General features: G+C 43.6%; 1 protein-coding gene and 1 long non-coding RNA gene across 3 annotated transcripts in view; one reads left to right on the forward strand and one right to left on the reverse strand.

The window, feature by feature from the left end:
* LOC134344895 (uncharacterized) overlaps positions 1 to 22265 on the forward strand; it is a 145081-nt gene that overhangs the window by 53714 nt on the left and 69102 nt on the right. The gene's annotated exons all lie outside the window — the stretch shown is intronic.
* efcab11 (EF-hand calcium binding domain 11) overlaps positions 5288 to 22265 on the reverse strand; it is a 137981-nt gene continuing 121003 nt past the window's right edge. The window contains exon 6 of one of the 2 annotated variants that reach the window (XM_063045003.1): positions 5288 to 5566. In XM_063045003.1, coding sequence (XP_062901073.1) covers positions 5482 to 5566 — 85 coding nt within the window. In that variant the 3' untranslated portion in view covers positions 5288 to 5481. Of the gene's footprint in view, positions 5567 to 9173; positions 13581 to 22265 lie in introns of those variants that run through there. The other variant, XM_063045010.1, reaches the window with a different exon arrangement.

Consider the following 22265-nt stretch of genomic DNA (forward strand, 5'->3'; position numbering starts at 1 on the left):
TTCTTTAATATTTTAAGCAAGAAAACTTTTTTTTATTTCCATCTTTTACAGTAAAGGGCCCGAAGCAAAAGTTTGGGCACCCCGCATGGCAGTACTTAGTAACACCTCCTTTGGCAAGTATCACAGCTTGTGAATGCTTTTTGTAGCCAGCTAGGAGTCTTACAATTCTTGTTTGGGGGATTTTCGCCCATTCTTCCTTGCAAAAGGCTTCCAGTTCTGTGAGATTCTTGGGCCTTTTTGCATGCACTGCTCTTTTGAGGTCTATCCACAGATTTTCGATGATGTTTAGGTCGGGGGACTATGAGGGCCATGGCAAAACCATCAGCTTGTGCCCCTTGAGGTAGTCCACCATGGATTTTGAGGTGTGCTTAGGATCATTATCCTGTTGTAGAAGCCATCCTCTTTTCATCTTCAGCTTTTTTACAGACGGTGTGATGTTTGCTTCCAGAAATTGCTGGTATTTAATTGAATTAATTCTTCCCTCTACCAGTGAAATGTTCCCTGTGCCACTGGCTGCAACACAAGCCCAAAGCATGATTGATCCACCCCCGTGCTTAACAGTTGGAGAGGTGTTCTTTTCATGAAATTCTGCACCCTTTTTTCTCCAAACATACCTTTGCTCATTGCGGCCAAAAAGTTCTATTTTAACTTCATCGTTCCACAGGACTTGTTTCCAAAATGCATCAGACTTGTTTAGATGTTCCTTTGCAAACTTCTGATGCTGAAAAAAGCCGAAGATGAAAAGAGGATGGCTTCCACGACAGGATAATGATCCTAAACACACTTCAAAATCCACAATGGACTACCTCAAGAGGCGCAAGCTGAAGGTTTTGCCATGGCCCTCACAGTCCCCCGACCTGAACATCATCGGAAATCTGTGGATAGACCTCAAGAGAGCAGTGCATGCAAGACGGCCCAAGAATCTCACAGAACTAGAAGCCTTTTGCAAGGAAGAATGGGTGAAAATCCCCCAAACAAGAATTGAAAGACTCTTAGCTGGCTACAGAAAGCGTTTACAAGCTGTGATACTTGCCAAAGGGGGTGTTACTAAGTACTGACCATGCAGGGTGCCCAAACTTTTGCTTTGGGCCCTTTTCCTTTTTTGTTATTTTGAAACTGTAAAAGATGGAAATAAAAAAATAATCTTGCTTAAAATATTGAAGAAATGTGTCATCTTTAACTTTATGCCTTTTGGAAATCAGTTCATCTTTACTCGAAATTTTGACCGGGGTGCCCAAACTTTTGCATGCCACTGTATATTCAGACTGTGTCAGTTGTTGATGCAAATGAGGCATGTCACTGTACATTCAAAGAATTAAAGGATTCAAAGTACATTTATTTTCAAAGTATGTATAAATTATACAACCTTGAGATTTGCCTCCTTACAGGCAGCCACAAAACAAAACAATCTGAAAGAACCCACTGAGAAGACCTACAACCAATGCATAAAGAAAGAGGGGGAAAGAAACACAAATCATGCAAACATTAAAGCAAGCAACAGTATTCCGAACCATAGACCCGAATCCCGAAGCAGCTGGAGTCGGCCCATAGCCTCAGTCTCAATTCCTCATACTGTGGGGCACATCGCTGCGAAGCTTGTGGACACGAAGCATGTGGCAGCCGGACCAGTCTCACAAGCTCAGCGCCGAGGAGAGCGGAGTGAAACGTCGCAGGGCAGGACAGGTTCAATCTTTGCCCCCGGTCCAGGCACTCTGCCTTTTCAGTCCAGCTGGCCCGGTGTTTGAATTGTCCAAGTACCGGGTTGATCCCCCGCACATGTGACAATTAAAGCTAATCTTTATCTTTATTTTCATAAAGCCTCGTTATAAATGCATTTTTTGTTACAGTCATTATTCGTTTGGTTAAGCCTTGAAAATCTCAGCTACAGTCCTTGTTCCCTGTGTGCTTTATCTGGTGCTGGTATCTATTTAAATTTAGCATGAGCCGGGCCAATAATACCTGCAAGAGAATCATTATGTTTTAGGACCACATCGTAAAGCACTGGCATGTGGTTTGTAGTTGCTATAGTAACAGCTATTGCAGTCAGATTGTAAACATCTGGTGGAATTTAACACCTAGGTGGTGATCTGTGAAATTTCCAGCTACCTACCCGGCTCTGGTTATCTGTGAGCTGGCCAGTGTCTGCTTATTAAGGAGCTTCTGAGACTGCTGTTGCCAGCTGGTACAGGTCAGAAAAATCCCTGCACAAACACTATTCAGGCCATTGTCGAAAAGCAGTTCCTCAAGAAGACAGTATCCATCATTAAAGAGCCTCATGGTCCAGGGTCCACATGCCCTCTTCTCATTGCTACCATCTGGGGGGAGGTACAGGAGTCTGAAGACATACACTCAATATTTTAGGAACAGTTTTTTCTCCCCTCTGCCATCAGATTTCTGAATGGTCCCTGAACCATTGTATACTATCTTGCTATTCTTCTATTGCATTACTGATTTATTTTTTAATATTGTAACTTGAGTAATTTTTAAAAAGTCTTGCACTCCATTGTTGCTGCAAAACAATAAATTTCACAACATATGCTTGTGATGATAAACCCGATTCAGATTCTGATGGATGTTGGAGCTCAGCTCCATAGGTAACAAGGGGATGGGAAAATCCCCATCCTAAACCATGTCACAGCTCAGAATGGAAACAGGCCCTTCGGCCCAACACATCCATGCTGACCAACATGTTTATCCAAGTTAGTCCTATTTACCTGCATTTAGCCCTCACCCTTTCCTATCCATGTACTGTGGTTATAAATGTGGAGCATTCACCTCCGCACCTCACCAGAAGTTTCATGTTTTATTGTTTTGCAATATTGAATCACAGTGGATTTGGCTTTTTTGACACTGATCAACAGAAAAGACTCCTTCGTGTCAAAGTGAAAACAAATTTAAATTTATTGGTCTAAATTTATTAAACACAAAATATCACTCACCCTCTTCAAGTCAATATTTAGTCGATGCATGTTTGGCAGCAATTACAGTTTTCAGTCTGTGCGGATATGTCTCTATCAGTTTTGCACATCTGGACACGGCAATTTTTCCCCATTCTTCTTTACAAAACTGCTCAAGCTCTGTCAGATTGCATGGGGATTGTGAGTGAATAGCCCTTTCCAAGTCCAGCCACAAATTCTCAATTTGTTCTTAAGCCATTCCTGTGTAGCTTTGGCTTTATGCCTGGGGTCATTGTCTTGCTGGAAAAGAAATCTTCTCCCAAGTCGCAGTTCTCTTACAGACTGCATCAGGTTTCCTCCAGGATTTCCCTGTATTTTGCTGCATTCATTTTACCTTCTACCTTCACAAGCCTTCCAGAACCTGCTGCAGTGAAGCATCCCCACAGCATGATGCAGCCACCACCATGCTTCATGGTAGGGATGGTGTGTTTTTGATGATCAGCGTTTAGTCTGATGGCCAAGAAGCTCAATTTTGGTTTCATCAGACCATAGAACCTTCTTCCAGCTGACTTCAGGGTCTCCCATATGACTTCTGGTACACTCTAGCCGAGATGTCTTGTGAGTTTTCTTTCCAACAGTGGCTTTCTCTTTGTCACTCTCCCATAAACAGGGCCGGACTTTAGGCAGGGCTAGGCTGGGCAGCATGAGAGCATGACTTTGTGATTCCTGACCACAGAGGCCTCCGAACAATCAAGTCAGGCCACCAATAATGTTAACGTTACTGCTACTGAGGATCCTTACAGCACTGATCCTGCTCGCTGGGGAAAGGAAACTTTAGATGATTCAGTCCGAGCGTACTGGGCTAAGAAAGGGCTGGAGTCCTGCCAGAATAAGGATGTGGATATCAAAGCTTCGGAACAAGTATACAAACAGCAGAGAAGTTTTTTCTCCAAATTTCACTTCAAACGCAATCTTTTAAATGGTGAGTATATATCAAGGCAATGGCTCTCATATTCCCCTTCTACCAGCTGTGTGTTTTGTTTTGCATGCTGCATCTTCAGTGATGGTAACTGTCAGTCTATCTTCGAAACTGGCTTTAGCGACTGTAAACATGCCACTGAGCGCATAGGAGAGCATGAAAATAGCGAACACCACAGGAAAACAATACTGACCTATGTTACACTAGCGTCTGACAGCGGAAGAATAGATACAGAACTGCAAAAACAGTTCCAGTCAGAGTGTGTCTACTGGAATGATGTATTGAGAAGAGTGTTGGTGGTTGTGAAGTTTTTGGTCGAGAGGGGACTGACTATCCGAGGCTCCAGTGACATATTTGGCAGGGTGATAACAGCAACTACAGAGGTTCAGATCCACAATGGGACAGGACAGGCTGAGTCATCTTACTCTGATGTCACTTGAAAGTGATCTTGTTTGGAAACTGGATTTTAGTGATCTGATCAAGGACTTTGCTGCAAAGAAATCCAGAAGAACTAGGCTTTAATTTTGAAAAACAAGCATCTGACTTTGTAAATATCTAGGCTTGTGTGTCAGTGCTGTTCCTGCTTTTGTGGCAATAGGCTAATAGTTGACTGTTTACAAACTTAGTGAGTAATAAGTGGTCTTTACTCTGCAAGGCACACAGTACAGCAGTAGGTTAGTATGTGCTAGATCTCATTTTTCAAAAAGATTGTTGGAGTATTGTCAAGTTTCCTAGTTTGCCACAGTGCCATCTCTCTTGGCCTTTTTGTCTCTCATTTCCATTTTACTTTCTCAGAACACACGGTTGAGAAAAATACCTCGATAAGAATGCTTTGGCATTGTTTCAGAAATAAGGCCTATGGTATGCGCAGCAACAGCTAAATAAAGATTTATACATTTATGCATCATACTTCATCTCCCTCATAACTTTACTAAGCCAACTAAGCCTAGGTCAATTTTTGAGTGCTTTAGATGCTGTCCTTCAAACTAAGAATCTGCATTACTTTCTGCCCTCTCTCCTAAGGCCTGTAAGTTTATAGCCTACGTATTGTACTAAACCAATGTCTTGGTCCACAGCTTTGATATTTAGACCAGTACGACCGTTGCTCGTTCTTGCCTTTTTTTGCTTGGTACAGCAGCATTTTATGGTGTCGGCAGGGGCCCATCAGGGCCTCCAGCCCAGGGGCCCCGACCCCACTAAATCCGGCCCTGCCCATAAAGCTGTGACTGGTGAAGTACACGGGCAACAGTTGTTATATGCGCAGTCTCTCCCATCTCAGCCACTGATGCTTGTAACTCCTCTAGAATTGTCATAGGTCTCTTAGTGGCCTCCCTCACTCGTCCCCTTCTTGCACGGTCACTCAGTTTCTGAGGACAGCCTGCTCCAGGCAGACTTACAGCTGTGCCATATTCTTTCCATTTCTTGATGATGGACTAACTGTACTCCAAGGGATATTCGGAGACTTTTTGTCTTCATGGTGTACTTTTTGCCAGAATACTGACTCACCAGCAGTTGGACCTTCCAGATACAGGCATATTTTTTTACAATCAATTGAAACACCTTGACTGCACACAGGTGATCTCCATTTAACTAATTATGTGACTTCTAAAACCAATTGGGTGTACCAGTGATGATTTGGTCATTTTGTAGAGATCTATTTTCATTTTGACATGAGTCTTTTTCTGTTGATCTGTGTTAAAAAAAAACAAATTAAATCCACAGTGATTCAATGTTGTAAAACAATAAAACATTTCCAAGGGATGTAAAAAATTTTTTATAGGCACTATACCTGTCCAAGTGTCTTTATTAACTTTGTAACTGTGCACTTTTGCACCTCTACCGCTTCTTTTGATAGTTTTATATATATATATCCATCATCCTCTGTGCAAAAAAATAGCTGACCCTCAGGACCCCTTAAACCTTTCTCCTCTCACTTTAAACTGGAGAATGAAGGGAGTTCTTATAGAGTTGTACAAATTACGAGGGGTATAGATATAGTGAATGTATGCAGGCTTGTGTCCAAGATTCTATAATGTCACGTCTTAAGAATTGCCTTGCATCTGAATACATATTCCTCATAATTCAAATTTCAAGTTCAAATTTATTGTCATTCAACCTTACACATGTATAGTACTAAACGAGACAATGTTCCTCTGGGCCAAGATGCACAACACAGTACAAACAACTCATTTATGTTACTCATAAAGTAACATTACCACAAACAAATTAATAATAAGGTGCAAAAAGTCAGTAAGTAAACAGTATAATGCTATGTATGTGACCTGGATGGTGGCAGGAGTTCAGTATCTTGTGGCCTGGAGAAAGAAGCTGTTTCCCATCCGAAGAGTTCTTGTCCTAATGCTGTGGTACCTCCTGCCTGATGGTAGGGAGTCAAAGAGATTGTTGGATGGAATCATTGACAATGCTAAGTGCCCTGTGTACATAAATATCTCTGATGGGTGGAAGAGACACCCCAATGATCCTCGCTATCATTTGCAGGGATTTGCATTGAGATGTCTTGCAGTTCCCATACCAGACAGTGATGCAGCCAGTTAAGCCACCCTCCAAAGACTAGAATGAAGGTGCAGTATGTTTGGGAATTTCCAAATGTTAAAAATGCAACTGATTGAATGAAATGCAGTCCATGTGCAGTGACTGTCAAACACATGCAGAGCACTGCTGGGATGCTTATCTGATTGGAGAGACAAGAGGAGACATAGATTGAGTGTACAGCCAGAGACTTTTTCCTAGCCAACACAAGAGGGCATAATTTAAGGTGATAGGAGGAAAATATAGGATACCTGAGGTAAGAATTTTACACGGAGGGTGGTAGGTGTGTGGAACGTCTGCCGGGGATGGTGGTAGAGGCAGATACATTAGGGACACTTTTGAAACACTCGGATAGGGATATGGATGAAATTAACATGGAGGGCTATATGTTAGATTGGTCTTGAGTAGGTCTGAAAGACAGCAAAATATTGTGGGCCAAAGAGCCTGTATGTGCTAGACTGTTTTATATTCTATGTTAATAGCTTTCCAATATAAAGAAAGGTATGATTGTCTCATGAAACTAATCTGCCCTCCGTGCCAATGTTAATATTGTACATTATGGACCCTAAGGTATATAAATTCTACTATTAATTATTGTCTTATTTTAATAGCACTCTGGAGAGAGGGGATCTGTACAGAAATTGTGTGTGATTTACTTTCTGTGATATTCAGTTGGCTCCCATAAGTAAAAGAGTGAATTTCTGATTTACTTAATAGGTGATCGAATGTTATTTTCTCTCAATGCAGCATGACTGTCAGACAGAACCCTGACCAAATTGAGAAATTTGAGTGAATTAATCAAAGCAAATTATTTTGATTTCATTACTTCTGAAATTCACCATGACAGCTGTCTTATAGTCCAAGTTGAAATGTTGTATTTAATTAGCAGCTTCTATGGCTAATAATATAATTGATGCATTTCGCTGAATTAAAATTTACCCAGATTTGCATGTAACTTAATTAAGATAATTTCCATAGGTTTTGCCTATGTAACTGGAATGGGTGTGAAAATGCTTGTTTATCTAAGATTCCAGGTATTGGGTATTGATGATAGAACCTTGGAACTAACTGTGCAAAGAATCAGGATCAGAATTAGGTTTATTATGACTGAAATGTCGTGAAATTTGTTGTTTTGCAGCAGCAGTACAGTGCAATATGTAAATACTATAAATTACAGTAAGTAAAATATAAAAGAAAATTAAATTAAATAAGTAGTGCAAAAAGAGAACAAAAATAGTGAGGTAGTGTTCATGGGTTCATCGTAGGTTTGTAGATCAGATGGCAGAGAGGAGAAGCTGTTCCTAAAACATCAACGGTGGGTATTTCTGGTCCTGTAGCTCCTCCCCAATGGCAGCAATGAGAAGAGGGCATGTTCTTGGTGTTGGGAGGAAAGAATAGGGGGAATGTCAGAGGTAAGTTTTTTTATGCAGAGGGTGGAGAGTGTGGAATGCGCTGCCAGGGGTGGAGCAGAGTCAGATATATTAGGGACATGTAAGAGACTTAGATAGGCACATGGATGACAGAAAAATGGAGGGCTCTGTAGGAGAGAAGTGTTAGTTTGATCTTAAGAGTAGGTCAAAACGTCAACACAACATTGTGGGCCGTAGGACCCAATCTGTGCTGTACTGTTCTCTGTTCAAATTCATATCATAGTTTAGTCTTAAATTCCACGCACACCCAGAGAGCTTGAAGGAACTTCATTGGACCTGACTGCATTGTTGCTTACCCCGACCAACTCTTGCCTTAACCCAGATTTTGTCTTAGGAAGAGAGTCTGCAGCTGGAAAGTATTTACACTAGTGATTACTCTGCGTTGTATTTATTACTGTAACTCTGCCCCACATAATTATACTGCATTAATCACCACGAGGATGTATCACTTTCTTCATTCATGCATGGGATGAGGGCATTACTGGCAAGGCCACATATTATCCATTCCCGATTACCCTTGTGATGGTGCTAGGGTGATGCCTTCCTGAACTGCTGATGTCCTTCAGATGAGGGTGATCCTATAGGGAATTCTGGGATTTAGAACCAGCACCAGTGGCAAAATAATAAAAAAAAGTCATACTGTCTCCTCTCCAGAATCAGAATCAGTGCAATACATAAAATTCTCCTATCAGGCAGAATACGGACAAACTTGAGAGCAGGACCTCTTCTGGCCCACTATATCACACTCACATTAGCTGAAGATTGAACTCTTGAACTCCCAGTCGACCCTTTCAGGAACCTACTTGTCTACCTGTTGTGTTTTCTGTGTTTCTGTAACATTAATCTGTATTCTGTTATCTTGTTTACTATCTTGAAGGGTGACATAGTTAGCGTAAGGCTATTACAGCGCCGTCAAACTGGGTTCAATTCCCGCTGCTGTCTGTAGAACGTTGCACATTCTCCCTGTGACAGCGCACGTTTCCTCCGGGTGCTCTGGTTTCCTCCCACATTCTGAAGACATAGAGGTCATTAGGTCAATTGGTTACATTGGTGTATTTGGGCAGTGCAGTCCCATTGGGCTGTTACAGTGCTGTATCTCTAGATAATAGAAATGAAAATTATGTAAGGCATGATCTGTCTAGATAGCACACAAACAGAAGCTTTTCACTGTGTCGTTCTACATGTGACAATACTGAACCTAAAAGGATGGTATGTGTCTTAGAGGGAATTTGCAGGTAGTGGTATTGGTTGTAGACACAAGATTTGCAGATGCTGGAATCTGGAGCAACAGACAATCTGCTGGGGGATCTCAGAGGATCGAGCAGTTTTACATATCCATGGTGCATGCTGCCTTGGTAGAACGCGATTCTGATTCTGGTGAAGTTTATGGGCCCAGGAGACACTGATGGAGTGACCTTGGCAAGTAAATGCAGTGCATTTTGTGGATGACAGACACTATGCTGCATTGGTAGATGGAATGAAAGTTTAGGGTGGTGGATAGAGTAAGGTAGGGTCCTGAATAGCCTTGAGCTTCTTGAGTGTTGGTGGAGCTCCATTCATCTATCTAAGACCATCACAGGCACAACCTTCCCAAGGTGGTGCGTGAAGAAGGCATCATCCATTACGTATACACTCACCACCCAGGACATGGCCTCTTCTCCTTGTTATCATCAGGGAGGAGGTACAGGGGCCTGAATACACATACTCAATGTTTTAAGGACAGCTTCTTCCTCTTTACCATCAGATGTCTGGAAGGTTCATGAACACTACTTTGCCATTCCTCTTTTCCACTATTTATATCTGTTTCTTTGGTTTTGTGTTTATTGTAGCTTATAGTAATTTTTACATCTTGCAATGCACTGCTGCCATAAAACAACAGGTAATAAACCTGACTCAGCAGTAAGACTGATATTCCAGTGCACATGGGATTTCCGTGGTGCCAGTCGTAGGTACTCTGAACTATTGTATGATATTTGAAAATCCACCAATACACCTTCATTCACATTTTTTAAGATGCTATTGGAATTATAATGATATTTTCTGGTGAGCCAAGCGAGTTTGAGGGGAACACAGGAATTGGGGTCTCGGGGAATGGGATGGGTGAGCCAGTGACCGAACCATCGGGATGTCTGAAGAGTCCAAGACCGGATCCTTGGTGACTTTACTTTATTAATTTGACCTCCGTCAGCACCTGAGGTTCCTTTGACAGTGGTGGAGCCCAGAACATGAGTTCATAGCTGTGCAACTCCCGTATTTTTCATTACATGACTCACCGTCAAACTTTTCCCTGATGTTGACAGCTCCAAGGCTGACTCCTGGGATGCCACCATTGGCAGTTAAACATGGTGTGTGGGAGCAGGCTGCCAGGCTAACAGTGTGTGTGAGAGATGACCTGGAGCCAAAGGGCCCCTTTGGGCCCCATATCTAAGAAAGGATGTGTTGGTATTCAAGAGGAGATTCATGAAAATTAACCCAGGAATAAAAGGGTTAATGCATAAGATGCATTTGCTGGCTCTGGCCTGTACTCATTGGAGTTTGGAAGAACGAGCTGGGGTCTCATTGAAACCTATCAAATATTGAAAGAGCAAGACAGCATGGACATGGAGAAGAGAACTGAGAGGGAAAATAAATCCAAGTCAATTCAAAATAAATTTATTATCAAAGTACATAATGTATACCCAATGTCACTACACACTACCTTAACATTCATTTAAGACAATAAGACGTAGAGACAAAATTAGACTATTTGGCCCACTAAGTCTGCTCTGCTATTCCACCATGGATGATTTATTATCCCTCTCAACCACCTGCCTTCTGCCTATAACCTTTGATGCCATTACTAAGCAAGAACCCTATCAATCTCTGCTTTAACTATACCCAATAACTTGGCCACCACAGCCACCTATGGCAATGAATTCCACAGATTTACCACCTTCTGGATAAAGAACTTCCTCCTCATCCCCTCATGGTTCTATTCTGTGGCTGTGCCCTCTGGGCCAGTATCCTCGACCACAGGAAATATCTTCTCCATATGCACACTATCTAGGTCTTTTTGCAGGCATTTGCAGGAAAATAAAGAAATATAACAGTATTTCTGAAAAGCTATATATGAGTAAAGACTGAGAGACAACCAATGTGCAAAAGAAGACAAATTGTGCACATGGAAAAATATGACACCGAGAACATGAGTTGTAGAGTCCTTGAAAATGAGTCTGTAGGTTGTGGAATCAGACCAGAGTTATAGTGAGTGAAGTTATCCTCGCTGGTACAGGAGCCTGATGGTTGTGGGGTAATAACTGTTCCTGAACCTGGTGGTGTGGGACCTGAGACTCTTGTACCTCCTTCCTGATGGTAGCAGCGAGAAGAGAGCATGGCCTGGATGGCAGGGATACGTCAACCCTGATCGATTGGCAAGGCAGACTTGATGGTACAAATGGCCTCATTCTGCTCCTATGTCTTATGGCCAAAGCAGAAGGAGTTAAAAAAAGGAAATGATCTGTAAAAGTACACCCACACATGAATGTAAATGGTTTTCAAACAAAAAACAAATAATTAAAAAATGCCACGAGGAAAGGAAAAGTAGCATTAAGACCAATAGGATCCAAGGCTTTCATATGGAGATCAGAGTTACTGACCAAATTCACAGCCAGTCTCTCTGTCTGGCAGCCACAGGATGACTGACAAAATCTGTTCACTGTATCCATTCCAATCCCTTTGAAGTTCACCAAGAATAAATGAAATCAAGTAACTTGGTGTTGCTGACAGCTGAAAAAAGCACTGTTAAATCTGGATGGAGTGCAGTCTCTCCATTGCCTGGGTTGTCACGGAAATGAATTACTAGGGTAGTATCATGGGCAATGTTAGGTAGTACCAATGTGCAATGTCAGGGGAGAAAATATCGAGGGACGCAGTGGGTTAAGGTTCCTGAGTGTGGAGTGCACATGAGGTCCATCCTCCAGACTATCAATCCCATGGTAAGTGAGAGAGAGGGAAGGAGAGGGATCTGTCCATTTGGAAAGAATAGTCAGTAAGCGACAGGGAAACTAAGGACTGGGAGAGAGCCGGCCACAGAGAGAGGTATGAGGAGATATAGAACAAAGTGTTACTGTTTTCAAATGGAGGAGGGAGGAAGTGGGAGGAGGGGAGATTTCCTGATCAGTCAGGGCATCAAAGTATATGGCGAGAAGGCGGGTATATGGGGTTGAGTGGGATCCGGGATCAGCCATGATTGAATGGTGGAGCAGACTCGATGGGCTGAATGGCCTAATTCTGCTCCTATGTCTTATGGCCTTATGGAGAGAAGAAAGAGAGGAGAGAGAAGAGAGAAAAATTTTGAAAACAACTGTACAGGTCCTCCATAGAGCCAATGAGGTAATTTACAAGAGTAGGCACTGCTGTGCACTATATATGTATGTATTTAATTATTTATGTTTGTAACTTGTAGTGATTTCATGTATCACACTGTTCTGCTGCCACAACACAATAAATTTCACCACATATTTCAGGGCTACTAATGCTGATTCTGATTAATATAGTTCTTTCAGCATAGCAAGATCCCACAAACACCAGTGGGATAGACACCAGGTAACTGGCTTCGATAACACTGGCCAAGTCACTGAATATTCTCCTGGTCTGGCCATTGACTCTCCTGGTTTCATGTATCCGTAAGGTGGAAGAGGCCATCAGCAGGAAATCAGACCCAAGACCGAGGCTGGGTGTGTGGGGTGTGGGGGGGAACATGGCCCAGGGCAATGTAAAGATTGTCAGGAAGGGCAGGTTGTCAGAGAGAGAAGCAGCCTAACTTGGCCGTGATGTGGTGAATATACTGGGCTGAAGGGAGGGCTGTCTTCCGAGACAAAGGATGACGCATCAGTTACAGGAACCAATTCTGCATCCGTATAACTGTTCTTTAATCTGTCAGGTAGCAGCACTTGCAGAGGAGTGCAACCATCATCAAGTGTGGAGTTAACAGGGAAAGCCTCCACCAACCCTTAATAGAATGCAGTAGAAAGAGAAAACATGAAAAAATATAAATAAATGTAGAAGCAATAAATAAGGTGATATTACGTTAGATTGGAGAACCTTCAGGGATACAAATGAGTGGGATCTCATTGAAGCCTACACTGGATATTGAAAGGTCTGGATATTGTGTACAGTACATGGATAGGATGTTGTCAAGAGCTGGACAGTCGAGGACCAGAGGGTACCGCCTCAGAATACAAAGACAACCCTATAGAACAGAGATGAGGAGGAATTTCTTTAGCCAGAGGGTGGTGAATCTGCAGAATTCATTGCCACAGGTTGTGGAGTCAAATGGAGGTTGATAGGTTCTTGATTAGTAAGGGTGTCAAAGTTATGGGGAGGAGGCAGGAGAGTGGGATTGAAAGGGAAATGATTGAACGGCAGAGCAGGCTTGATGGGCTGAAATGCTTAAATCTGCTCCTGTGCCTTATGGATTGGTGGTCTATAGACCACATGCTGACAGTACTCAATTTGCGCTACATAGCTGCGATTTCCTCAGACAGGCTGGCTGTAAGTGGTATCCCTCCAGGAAACAGCAGATGGGGAAATCAACCGCACAAAGTCATGGAATATGAATTACAGACACCACTGAGGGATGAAGTCCTTCTTGTCACACAGGCTTTATTAGTTTCCTACTGGTGGTCCATCACAGCCTCAAAATCCCTGAAGCTGACATGACCATCCGAATCCCGGTCCACTTCCCTGCAAAGAAGAGAACATGGATCAGTCGGCAGGAGAACAATGATCTTCCTTCAATATAGCAACTTTCTAAATGTTGAGGATTCCTTTTCTCTGCTGGTTGGCAGACATGGCTGTACCTGAGTGGCCCGATACAAATGCTGGGTTTCCAGCGCAGCAACCCTCCAAGTACGCAGTGATATTGAGAATCAGAATTGTGTTGTAGTGGGAACTCCACAAGGTTGGCAGGCCACTTGCTAATTTCCTCTTAATTCACAAAGAACATAGACACAAGAATGTGAGGAAAATGGAAGGATATGGATTTTGCGCAGGTAGAAGAGATTTGTTTAGTTGGCCATTTGATTACTAATTTAAATGGTTTGGCACAACATTGTGGGCTGAAGGGCCTGTTCTTGAGATGTACTGTTCTACATCACAGTACAGCTCCTTCGGCCCATAATGTTGTGCGATCTTTTAACCTAACAATCTAACCCTTCCCTCCCACAAAGGCCTACATTTATCTTTCATCCGAATGCCTATCCAAGAGCTAATCCCTTTAATCTTTAAAATAAATATTATTACTACAGGGTAGAATTTATGGGCCACTGCATTAGCGGCTAAAAAAAAATCCTGTGCAAAGTAACTGCAGGGAGCAGATTCATCCCTTTTGTATCCGGAATGATTTCTATGTTGGCAGCTGCATTTCCATCAGACCTGGCACCACTCTGAACATCAACTTAACTACCAGTGTTAAGGAATGGCTGACAGCCACACACCTGACAATTTTGTTAATGAGGTTCAGTTGCAAGAGGGCTGTTAGAAATGATTCGCTGATAATGGTGTGCTGTGGCCTCAGTGTTGGCTTATGCCCTGTGCCAACGACACAGTGATGGTACCCACTCTGGGTCTACCCAGGTCCCTCACTTCATCAACTGTTACCAGCCAATGGGGCAATGAGTTCTCTGGGACTCGCCTGTATCTCCCTGAAAAGGAGGAGGAAAAGAAAAGTAGACAACAAAAGACTGCACTGATATGGTGCCCTCAACGTAACGACCAACCCATGGCGGCACTGAGTGGCACACTAGCAGTTAGTGTAAAGCTCTACAGCGCCCGCGGTCGGAAGATCAGGGTTTAATTCCTGCTGCTCTCTTTACCATCTCCCTGTAATTGTGCGGGTTTCCTCTGGATGCTCTGGTTTCCTCCCACATTCCAAAGATGTACAGGTTAGGGTTAGTAAGTTGTGGGTATGACGCCTGCCGACCACCCCTAATACATCCACAGACTCAGTTGGTCGTTGATGCAAACGACACATTTCACTCTACGTTTCAAAGTTTCCATGTGTGTATGACAAATAAAGCTAATCTTTACACAAAAGACTGGGCAAGGGGGCATTCATCATGGAGTGTCATAAAATAAGGAGGGAGACTTAGGAAAGGAACTCCACTGGGTAGGACTTTGGAAGCTAGTGGGGCAATTAAATTTGGTGACGATCAAGAAGGCAGGTATGCAGGAATGCAAACTCATAGTCATAGAGAGAAATAGCACAGAAAAAGGACTTTGGACCACCCCACTTCCCCCACCAAGTCCACATGACCGTCCATTGTCCATTTAAGCAAATCCAACATTAATCCCATTTTATTCACCCTACATTCTTAATTGGAAAGGTACATTGATGGGAGGAGTACAGATGGCTATGGTCCAGGTGCAAGTCAATGGGACTAGGCAGAATAATAGTTTGGCATGACCTAGAAGGGCCAAAGGGCCTGTTTCTGTGCTGTAGTGCTCTATGACTCTATAACAATGCCCCTCAGATTCTACCACACACCAACACTCTCACAGCAACTTACAGAGGCCAATTAACTACCAACTTGAGTCATACAGCATGCAAACAGGCCCTTTGCTCCAACAGGTCAATGCCGACCAAGACTGATACATAAGAAGGCAGCAGTTCTACTTCATCGAGAGTTTGAGGGAATTGTTATGTCACCAAAGACTCTATAGATGTAAGATAGAAAGCATACTGACTGGTTGCCTCACCGCCTGGTATGAAAAGTCAAATGCATAGGGTCACAAGAGGCTGCAAAGGGTTGTAGACTGGGCCACCTCTATCATGGGCACAATCCTCCCTGTCATTGCCGACACCTTCGAGAGCCAGTGCCTTCAGAAGGGGGGCATCAATCATGAAGCATGTCCTCACCGTCCAGGACATGCTCTCTTCTTATTATTACTATAAGGGACGAGGAACAGGAGACTGAAGACCCACACTCAAAGATTCAGAATCAGGTTCTTCCCCTCTACCATCAGGTTTCTGAACGGTCTCTGTACCAGTACAATTGCATCCTAGCCTGTGTTAGCAGTATCTGGCAAAACAGGGTGGGGGGGGTCATATTAACAATGAGGGCAGATGGGGGCTATCAAGACTATTCCACATTCACCAAGACGCCTTTGCTGATCTAATTTTCTAATTCAGTTCTAATACTCTGCCCTGGATTCCCATCATAACAAATAAATGAGATACTGCCTTGCCTTTCTTAGAAGTTTGTGTTGATCACGCTCCGATATGTAAACACCAACGCCCAGGAATGGAAAAGCCTACAGAAAAAGGTGGACACAGCCCAGTCCATTACAGGCAAAACCCTCTCCACCACTGAGTGAGAAGAGCTTTGCTTACCTCAACTCTCAACTGATTCTACAACCTACAGACTCACTTTCAAGTACTCTACAACTCAGGCTCTCAATATTATTTACTTTTTATTTGCATAATTTGTCTTCTTTTGCACATTGGCTGTTTATCAGTCTTCGTTTATGTAGAGTGTTTTTCATAAATTCAGTTGTTTTTTTTTATTTTCCTGTAAATGCCTGCAAGAAAATGAATCTCAAGGTAGTATATGGTAACAGACAGTATATGCACTTTGATAATAAACTTACTTTGACTTTGAGTAAATGTACATGGAGCACTGTCACAGAAAAGCAGCATCTATCATCAAAGACCCTCACCATCCAGGCCATGCTCTCTTCTCTTTGTTACTATCGGACCTAGGAGGTACAGAAGCCTTGGGTCCCACACTGTTAGGTTTAGAAACAGTTATTACCCTACAACCTTCAGGTTCCTGAATCGGCGTAGATAACTTCATTCATGGCTACCCTGAACTGATTCTACAACCTACAGACCCACTTTCAAAGACTCTTTACAACTCATGTTCTCAGTACTATTTTTATTTGTATTTTTTATTTGACTTTATTTGGTGGGGGGAGAGTGTAAGGGGGTTTCTTTTTTGTGTCACTGTGTAGTCTAATTAAAATGGCTTCTTTGTTATGTTATAATTGAAAGGGCTTCTTTGTTATGTTAACTGCTGAGAAAGTCCTTCCCGCTAGCAGTTTGTTTTGGATTATCTATTGATACGAGGACAAATGAACCAATTGCGATAGTTGTTATGCTTTTGGTGTGTCTGAAGATATTGTATGTGTGGGATTTTGGGGGAGAAGGCGGGAGAGAGAGACAGAGGATGGACCAGGTGCTGTGAGTCCGCTAACGGGGTCGGACCCCGAGCGGGGCGTTTGGCGAGGAGAGGAGACGGAGACGGACTTGTGTGGAGCATCTGGTCGACCACCGATGTTGGTCCCAGGCGGCCGGTCGAGGTGGTCCGAGGGGTCGCAGGGTGAAGAAGAAGGGTCCTGAGCTCCAACTGTTTGTGCATGAAGAGATTGACCTTTGATAAGTGTGGCGCCTTTTATTTTCCTTTTATATTTTATTCTCTATTAATTATATGGTTCCAGTAATATCTATAAACTGTAAATCATTTAATCGTATCTGGTGTATTGTCTGTTATTTGGGCGGGGTGGGGTACATCACACAGCATCCACACAAACTAACTACCCAGTTTGGTGGGGCCGAGAGCTGTTTCCCTAGACGACAGCGAGCCGTGCGACCCTGAGGTTGGCCGGGGGGTGGGGGGGCAACAGAAGTATAACCATATAACATATAGCCATATAACAAATACAGCACGGTCCTTCTAGTCCGTGCCGAACTCTTACTCTCACCTAGTCCCACCGACCTGCATTTGGCCCATAACCCTCCATTCCTTTCCTGTCCATATATCTATCCAATTTAACTTTAAACGACAAGTACTTTTCCAAACTTCTCTTAAATGTTGCAATTGATCCCTCATCCACCACTTCCTGTGGAAGCTTGACACACACTTGCACCATCCTCTGAATGGTGAAGTTCTACCTTAAATATCTCACCTTTCTAACCCTCAACCTATGACCTCTAGTTCTAGTTTCCTCCAAGCTCAGTGGGAAAAGCTTCTTTGCTTTTACCCTACCTGTACCTCTCATAATGTTGTGTATATAGACAGTGTGTATAAAAGAGACTGCTACTCTGGCAGAAGGCAGCAGCGTGGGGATTCCAGGCAGGTCTGCATGCAGATTTTAATCACCGCCTCGCTTTTCGTCCTGACTGATCTGTGAAACAGAACACATTAGACCGTGGGACCATCTGGACAAGTCTAAAATAACGCAAGGGGAAGGAGGGCAAGGTGGGGCAGAGTTACTGCGCCTCACCTGCCTGATAGGAATGGTCAAAGATGAACACTGCAGACTTGTACTCTGGTGATGAACCAGCAGTAACAAAACAGATTGCACATGCTTGTACAACTCCCGAGGGTCATCATTGTTGAGAGCAACTCCTAAACTAAAATTCCTATTCTTGTTTTTAAATTCGTCCAGGGGCCTTGTCTCTCTTGGCAAACTCTTGTTGTCCTAAAAATCCTCTAAAACCTCAGTGATCCTCTTTTCTTCTTCAGACCCTTGACAAAATCTACCTCATCATGGCTTTGCACCGTAATGTCTGCCTACACAGCACTTTCTCTATAATTGTAACACCTTATTCTGCATTCTGTTATTGTTTTCTCTTGCCTCTGTGCACTGTTGTAATGAATATTGATCTGTATGGATGCCACGCAAAAACAAACTTTTTCACTGTATGTCGCTACATGTAACAATAATAAATTCATTTACCAAGCAGTCTCTTTTTTTAATTTAGAGATACAGCACGGTAGCAGGCCCCTCCGGTCCAATCAGCCTGCCACAAACAAGAGAAAATCTACAGACACTAGAAGTCAAAGTAACACATGCAATGCTGGAGGAACTCAGCAGGCCAGGCAGCATCTATGGAAAAAAGTAAACAATCAACATTTTGGGCCGAGACCCTTCATCAGGAGCTACGATGGTGCTTAACAACCACCCATTCAAGCTCATCTGTGGAAACACCTTAATTTCTACCTTTGATGTCTCTCTTTCCCCTTTTCAAGGTGGATGGGGTTCTGTCGGAGACCCTGACCTAGAATTACACTCAGACTACAGTTCTCTTCTACTTCATGCACGTCTACCCTCACCCCATCCACTCGCCACCCCACCAGGGAGAGGGTTCCTCTTGTCCTCACCCACCACCCCACCAGCTTCCGCGTCTAGCACATATTTCTTCGTAACCTCTACCATCTCCAATGTAATTCCCCCCCTCCCCTCACTTTCTGCAGGGATTGCTTCATATGCGACTCCCTTGTCCCTTCGTTCCTCCCCACCGATCTCCCTCCTGGCAAGCGGAATAAGTGCCACACCTGCCCCTACACCGCCTCCCTCACTACCATTCAGGACCCCAAACAGGTGAGGCGACACTTCACCTGTGAGTCTGTTGGGGTCGTCTGCTGTATGGAAACATAGAAAACCTACAGCACAATACAGGCCCTTTGGCCCACAAAGCTAGGCATGTCCTTACCTAAGAAATTACCCATAGTCCTCTATTTTTCTGAGCTCCATATACCTGTCCAGGAGTCTCTTAAAAGACCCTATCATATGCGGTGGTCCTGGTGTGGCCTCTTGTATATTGGTGAGATCTGACGTAGATTAGGAGACTGCTTCTCTGAACACCTATGCACCGTTTGCCGGAAGAAGCAGGATCTCCCAGGGGCCACCCATTTTAATTTCACTTCCTATTCCCATTCCGTTATGTCAGTCCATGGCCTCCTCTACTGCTGTGATGAGACCACACCCAGATTGGAGGAGCAACACCTTATATTCCATCTGGGTAGCCTCCATCCTGATGGCATGAGCATCGACTTCTCTAACCTAGTATTTGCCCACCCCCTCTCCTTCACTATTCCCATTTCCTTCTCTCACCTTATCTCCTTGCCTGCCCATCACCTCCCTCTGGTGCTCCTCCCCCTTCCCTTTATTCCATGGCCTTCTGTCCTTTCCTGTCAGACTCCCACTTCTCCTGTCCTTTGTCTCTTTCACCCATCAACTTCCCAGCTCTTTACTTCACCCCTCCCACTTTCCCGGTTTCACCGATCACCTTGTGTTTCTCCCTCCCCTCTCCCCACCTTTTAACTTTACTCCTCATCCTTTTTTTTCCTCCAGACTTGCTGAAGGGTTTTGGCCCGAAATGTCGACTGTTTACTCTTTTCCATAGACGCTGCCTGGCCTGCTGAGTTCCTCCAGCGTTTTGTGTGCGACTTTGATTTCCTGCATCTGTAGATTTTCTCTTCTTTGTGTTTCAGCTTTATTATCAAAGTATGTATACTATATACCACCTTAAGTTTCCTTGTAAAGATGGGATGTAATTTATGTTTTCATTGTGAATGCTGCTTGTGTGATGCTATGTGCCTGTGATGCTGTTGTAAGTTTTCATTGCACCTCTGCAGCATATACTCGTATATATGACAGAAAACTTGACTTTGATTTTGATCAAATACACACATCCCCACTCTGGATAAGAAGCTCCATAGTAGCTTAGTGGTTAGCGTAATGCTTTATTGCGCTGTGAGACTGGGGTTCATTTTCCTCTGCTATCTGTGAGGAGTTTGTACGTTCCCCCCATGATCGTATGGGCATGCTATGTTGGCAGTGGAAGCTTGGCGACACTTATGGGCTGCCCAGCACAGTCCTCGCTGATTTGATTTGATGCAAATGACACATTTCGCTGTATGTTTCAATGTACATGTGACAAATAATTCTAATCTTTACCTGCACGTTTAAAGAGTTGTGCAATAATGTAGCATTCAAAGGCACTGAGGCACTAGCTTTTTAAACAGGTGACTAATATTACATTGGAAGCACAGGAGACTGCCCATGCCAGAATCTTAGATTAGATTAGATTATGAGGACACGCAGTCCTCTTTTATTGTCATTTAGTATTGCATGCATTAAGAAATGATACAATGTTCCTCCAGAATGATATCACAGAAACACAAGACAAACCAAGACTGAAAAACTGACAAAAACCACATAATTATAACATATAGTTACAACAGTGCAAAGCAATACTGTAATTGGGATAAAGAACAGACCATGGGCACGGTAAAAAAAAGTCTCAAAGTCTCTCGGAAGTCCCATCATCTCACGCAGACGGTAGAAGGAAGAAAAATTCTCCCTGCCGTGAGCTTTCAGCGCCGCAAACTTGCCGATGCAGCACCCTGGAAGCACCTGACCACAGCCGACTCTTGAGTCCGTCCGAAAACTTCGAGCCTCCGACCAGCCCTTCGACACCAAGCACCGAGCACCATCTCTGCTGAGCGCTTCGACCCCGGCCTCAGCATCAGGAAATAGGCAAAGCTGAGGATTTGGGGCCTTCCCCTCCGGAGATTCTCGATCGCACAGTAGCAGCGGCAGCGAAGCGGGCATTTCAGACGTTTCTCCAGATGTTCCTCCATGCTTCTCACATCCGTCTCCATCAAATCAGGATTGTGCACGGTACTTACTTACAAATACAATATCAATTCGGAGCAGCCGCGCACGCTGTGTCGCACTGCCATCTTCTGCTCCCCTCCCCTGGAGCAACAAACAACCTTCTGGAAGAACGCAAGTCGAAACATCAACAATTCCTTTCCTCCCACAGATGCTGCTCGACCTGCTGAGCTCTTCCAGCAGATTGCTCATTGTTGAAGTAACACTGCCTACTTGTCTGGGTATGTTCAAACAATCCAATGGCCCTCGAGGGGAAGGGTGGCTCTCCCGCAAAGTCCAAACCAATATGTGAACTTCAATCAATAACATTACCTCTTTGTCGCTCATGGGATTTGCTGTGTATAAATTGGATTCCAACATTACAATGGTGAGTCTTCAAACGTTAAACCACTTGGCTACCCAGGTCCCTAGGTACAGTTTAAAGAGCAGAAACTCTGCAGGAAAGAGTGATGACGTGACGTTGCTTTTTCAAGGTTAAGAATTAGCCCAATGCTATGACAGTGCCAGCAGCGTGGGTACAATTCTGCCGCTGTCTGTCAGGGATTTGAACATTCTCCCCGTTACCCAGTGGGCTTCCTCTGGGCGCTTCCGCTTTCACCCGCATTTCAGAGATGTAGGTTCGTTGGTCTCATGAGTGTAATTGGCAGTGTGTGCTCATTAGGCTGGAAGGGTCTGTTACTGTGTAACTAAATAAACCAAACTCATTGTCATTTGCACAAGTCCATGTATGCACAGGTGCAATGAAAACTTACTTGCAGCAGCATCACGGATGCATGGCATCAGATTACTCAAAATACACTGAAAAATACCATTCAAAATGACACATGGAAGAACACTATTAGACCAAATAAAACAATGAGCATTGTAGTGCAAAATGTTTAAATGTTGTTGCTGCATGGGGGGAGTGATTAGGGTTGTGCAGGTTGGTTCAAGAAATGGATGGTTGAAGGGAAGCAGCTGTTCCTG

Source organism: Mobula hypostoma, chromosome 1, assembly GCF_963921235.1.
Source record: "Mobula hypostoma chromosome 1, sMobHyp1.1, whole genome shotgun sequence".
Classification (NCBI taxonomy): Eukaryota; Metazoa; Chordata; class Chondrichthyes; order Myliobatiformes; family Myliobatidae; genus Mobula; species Mobula hypostoma.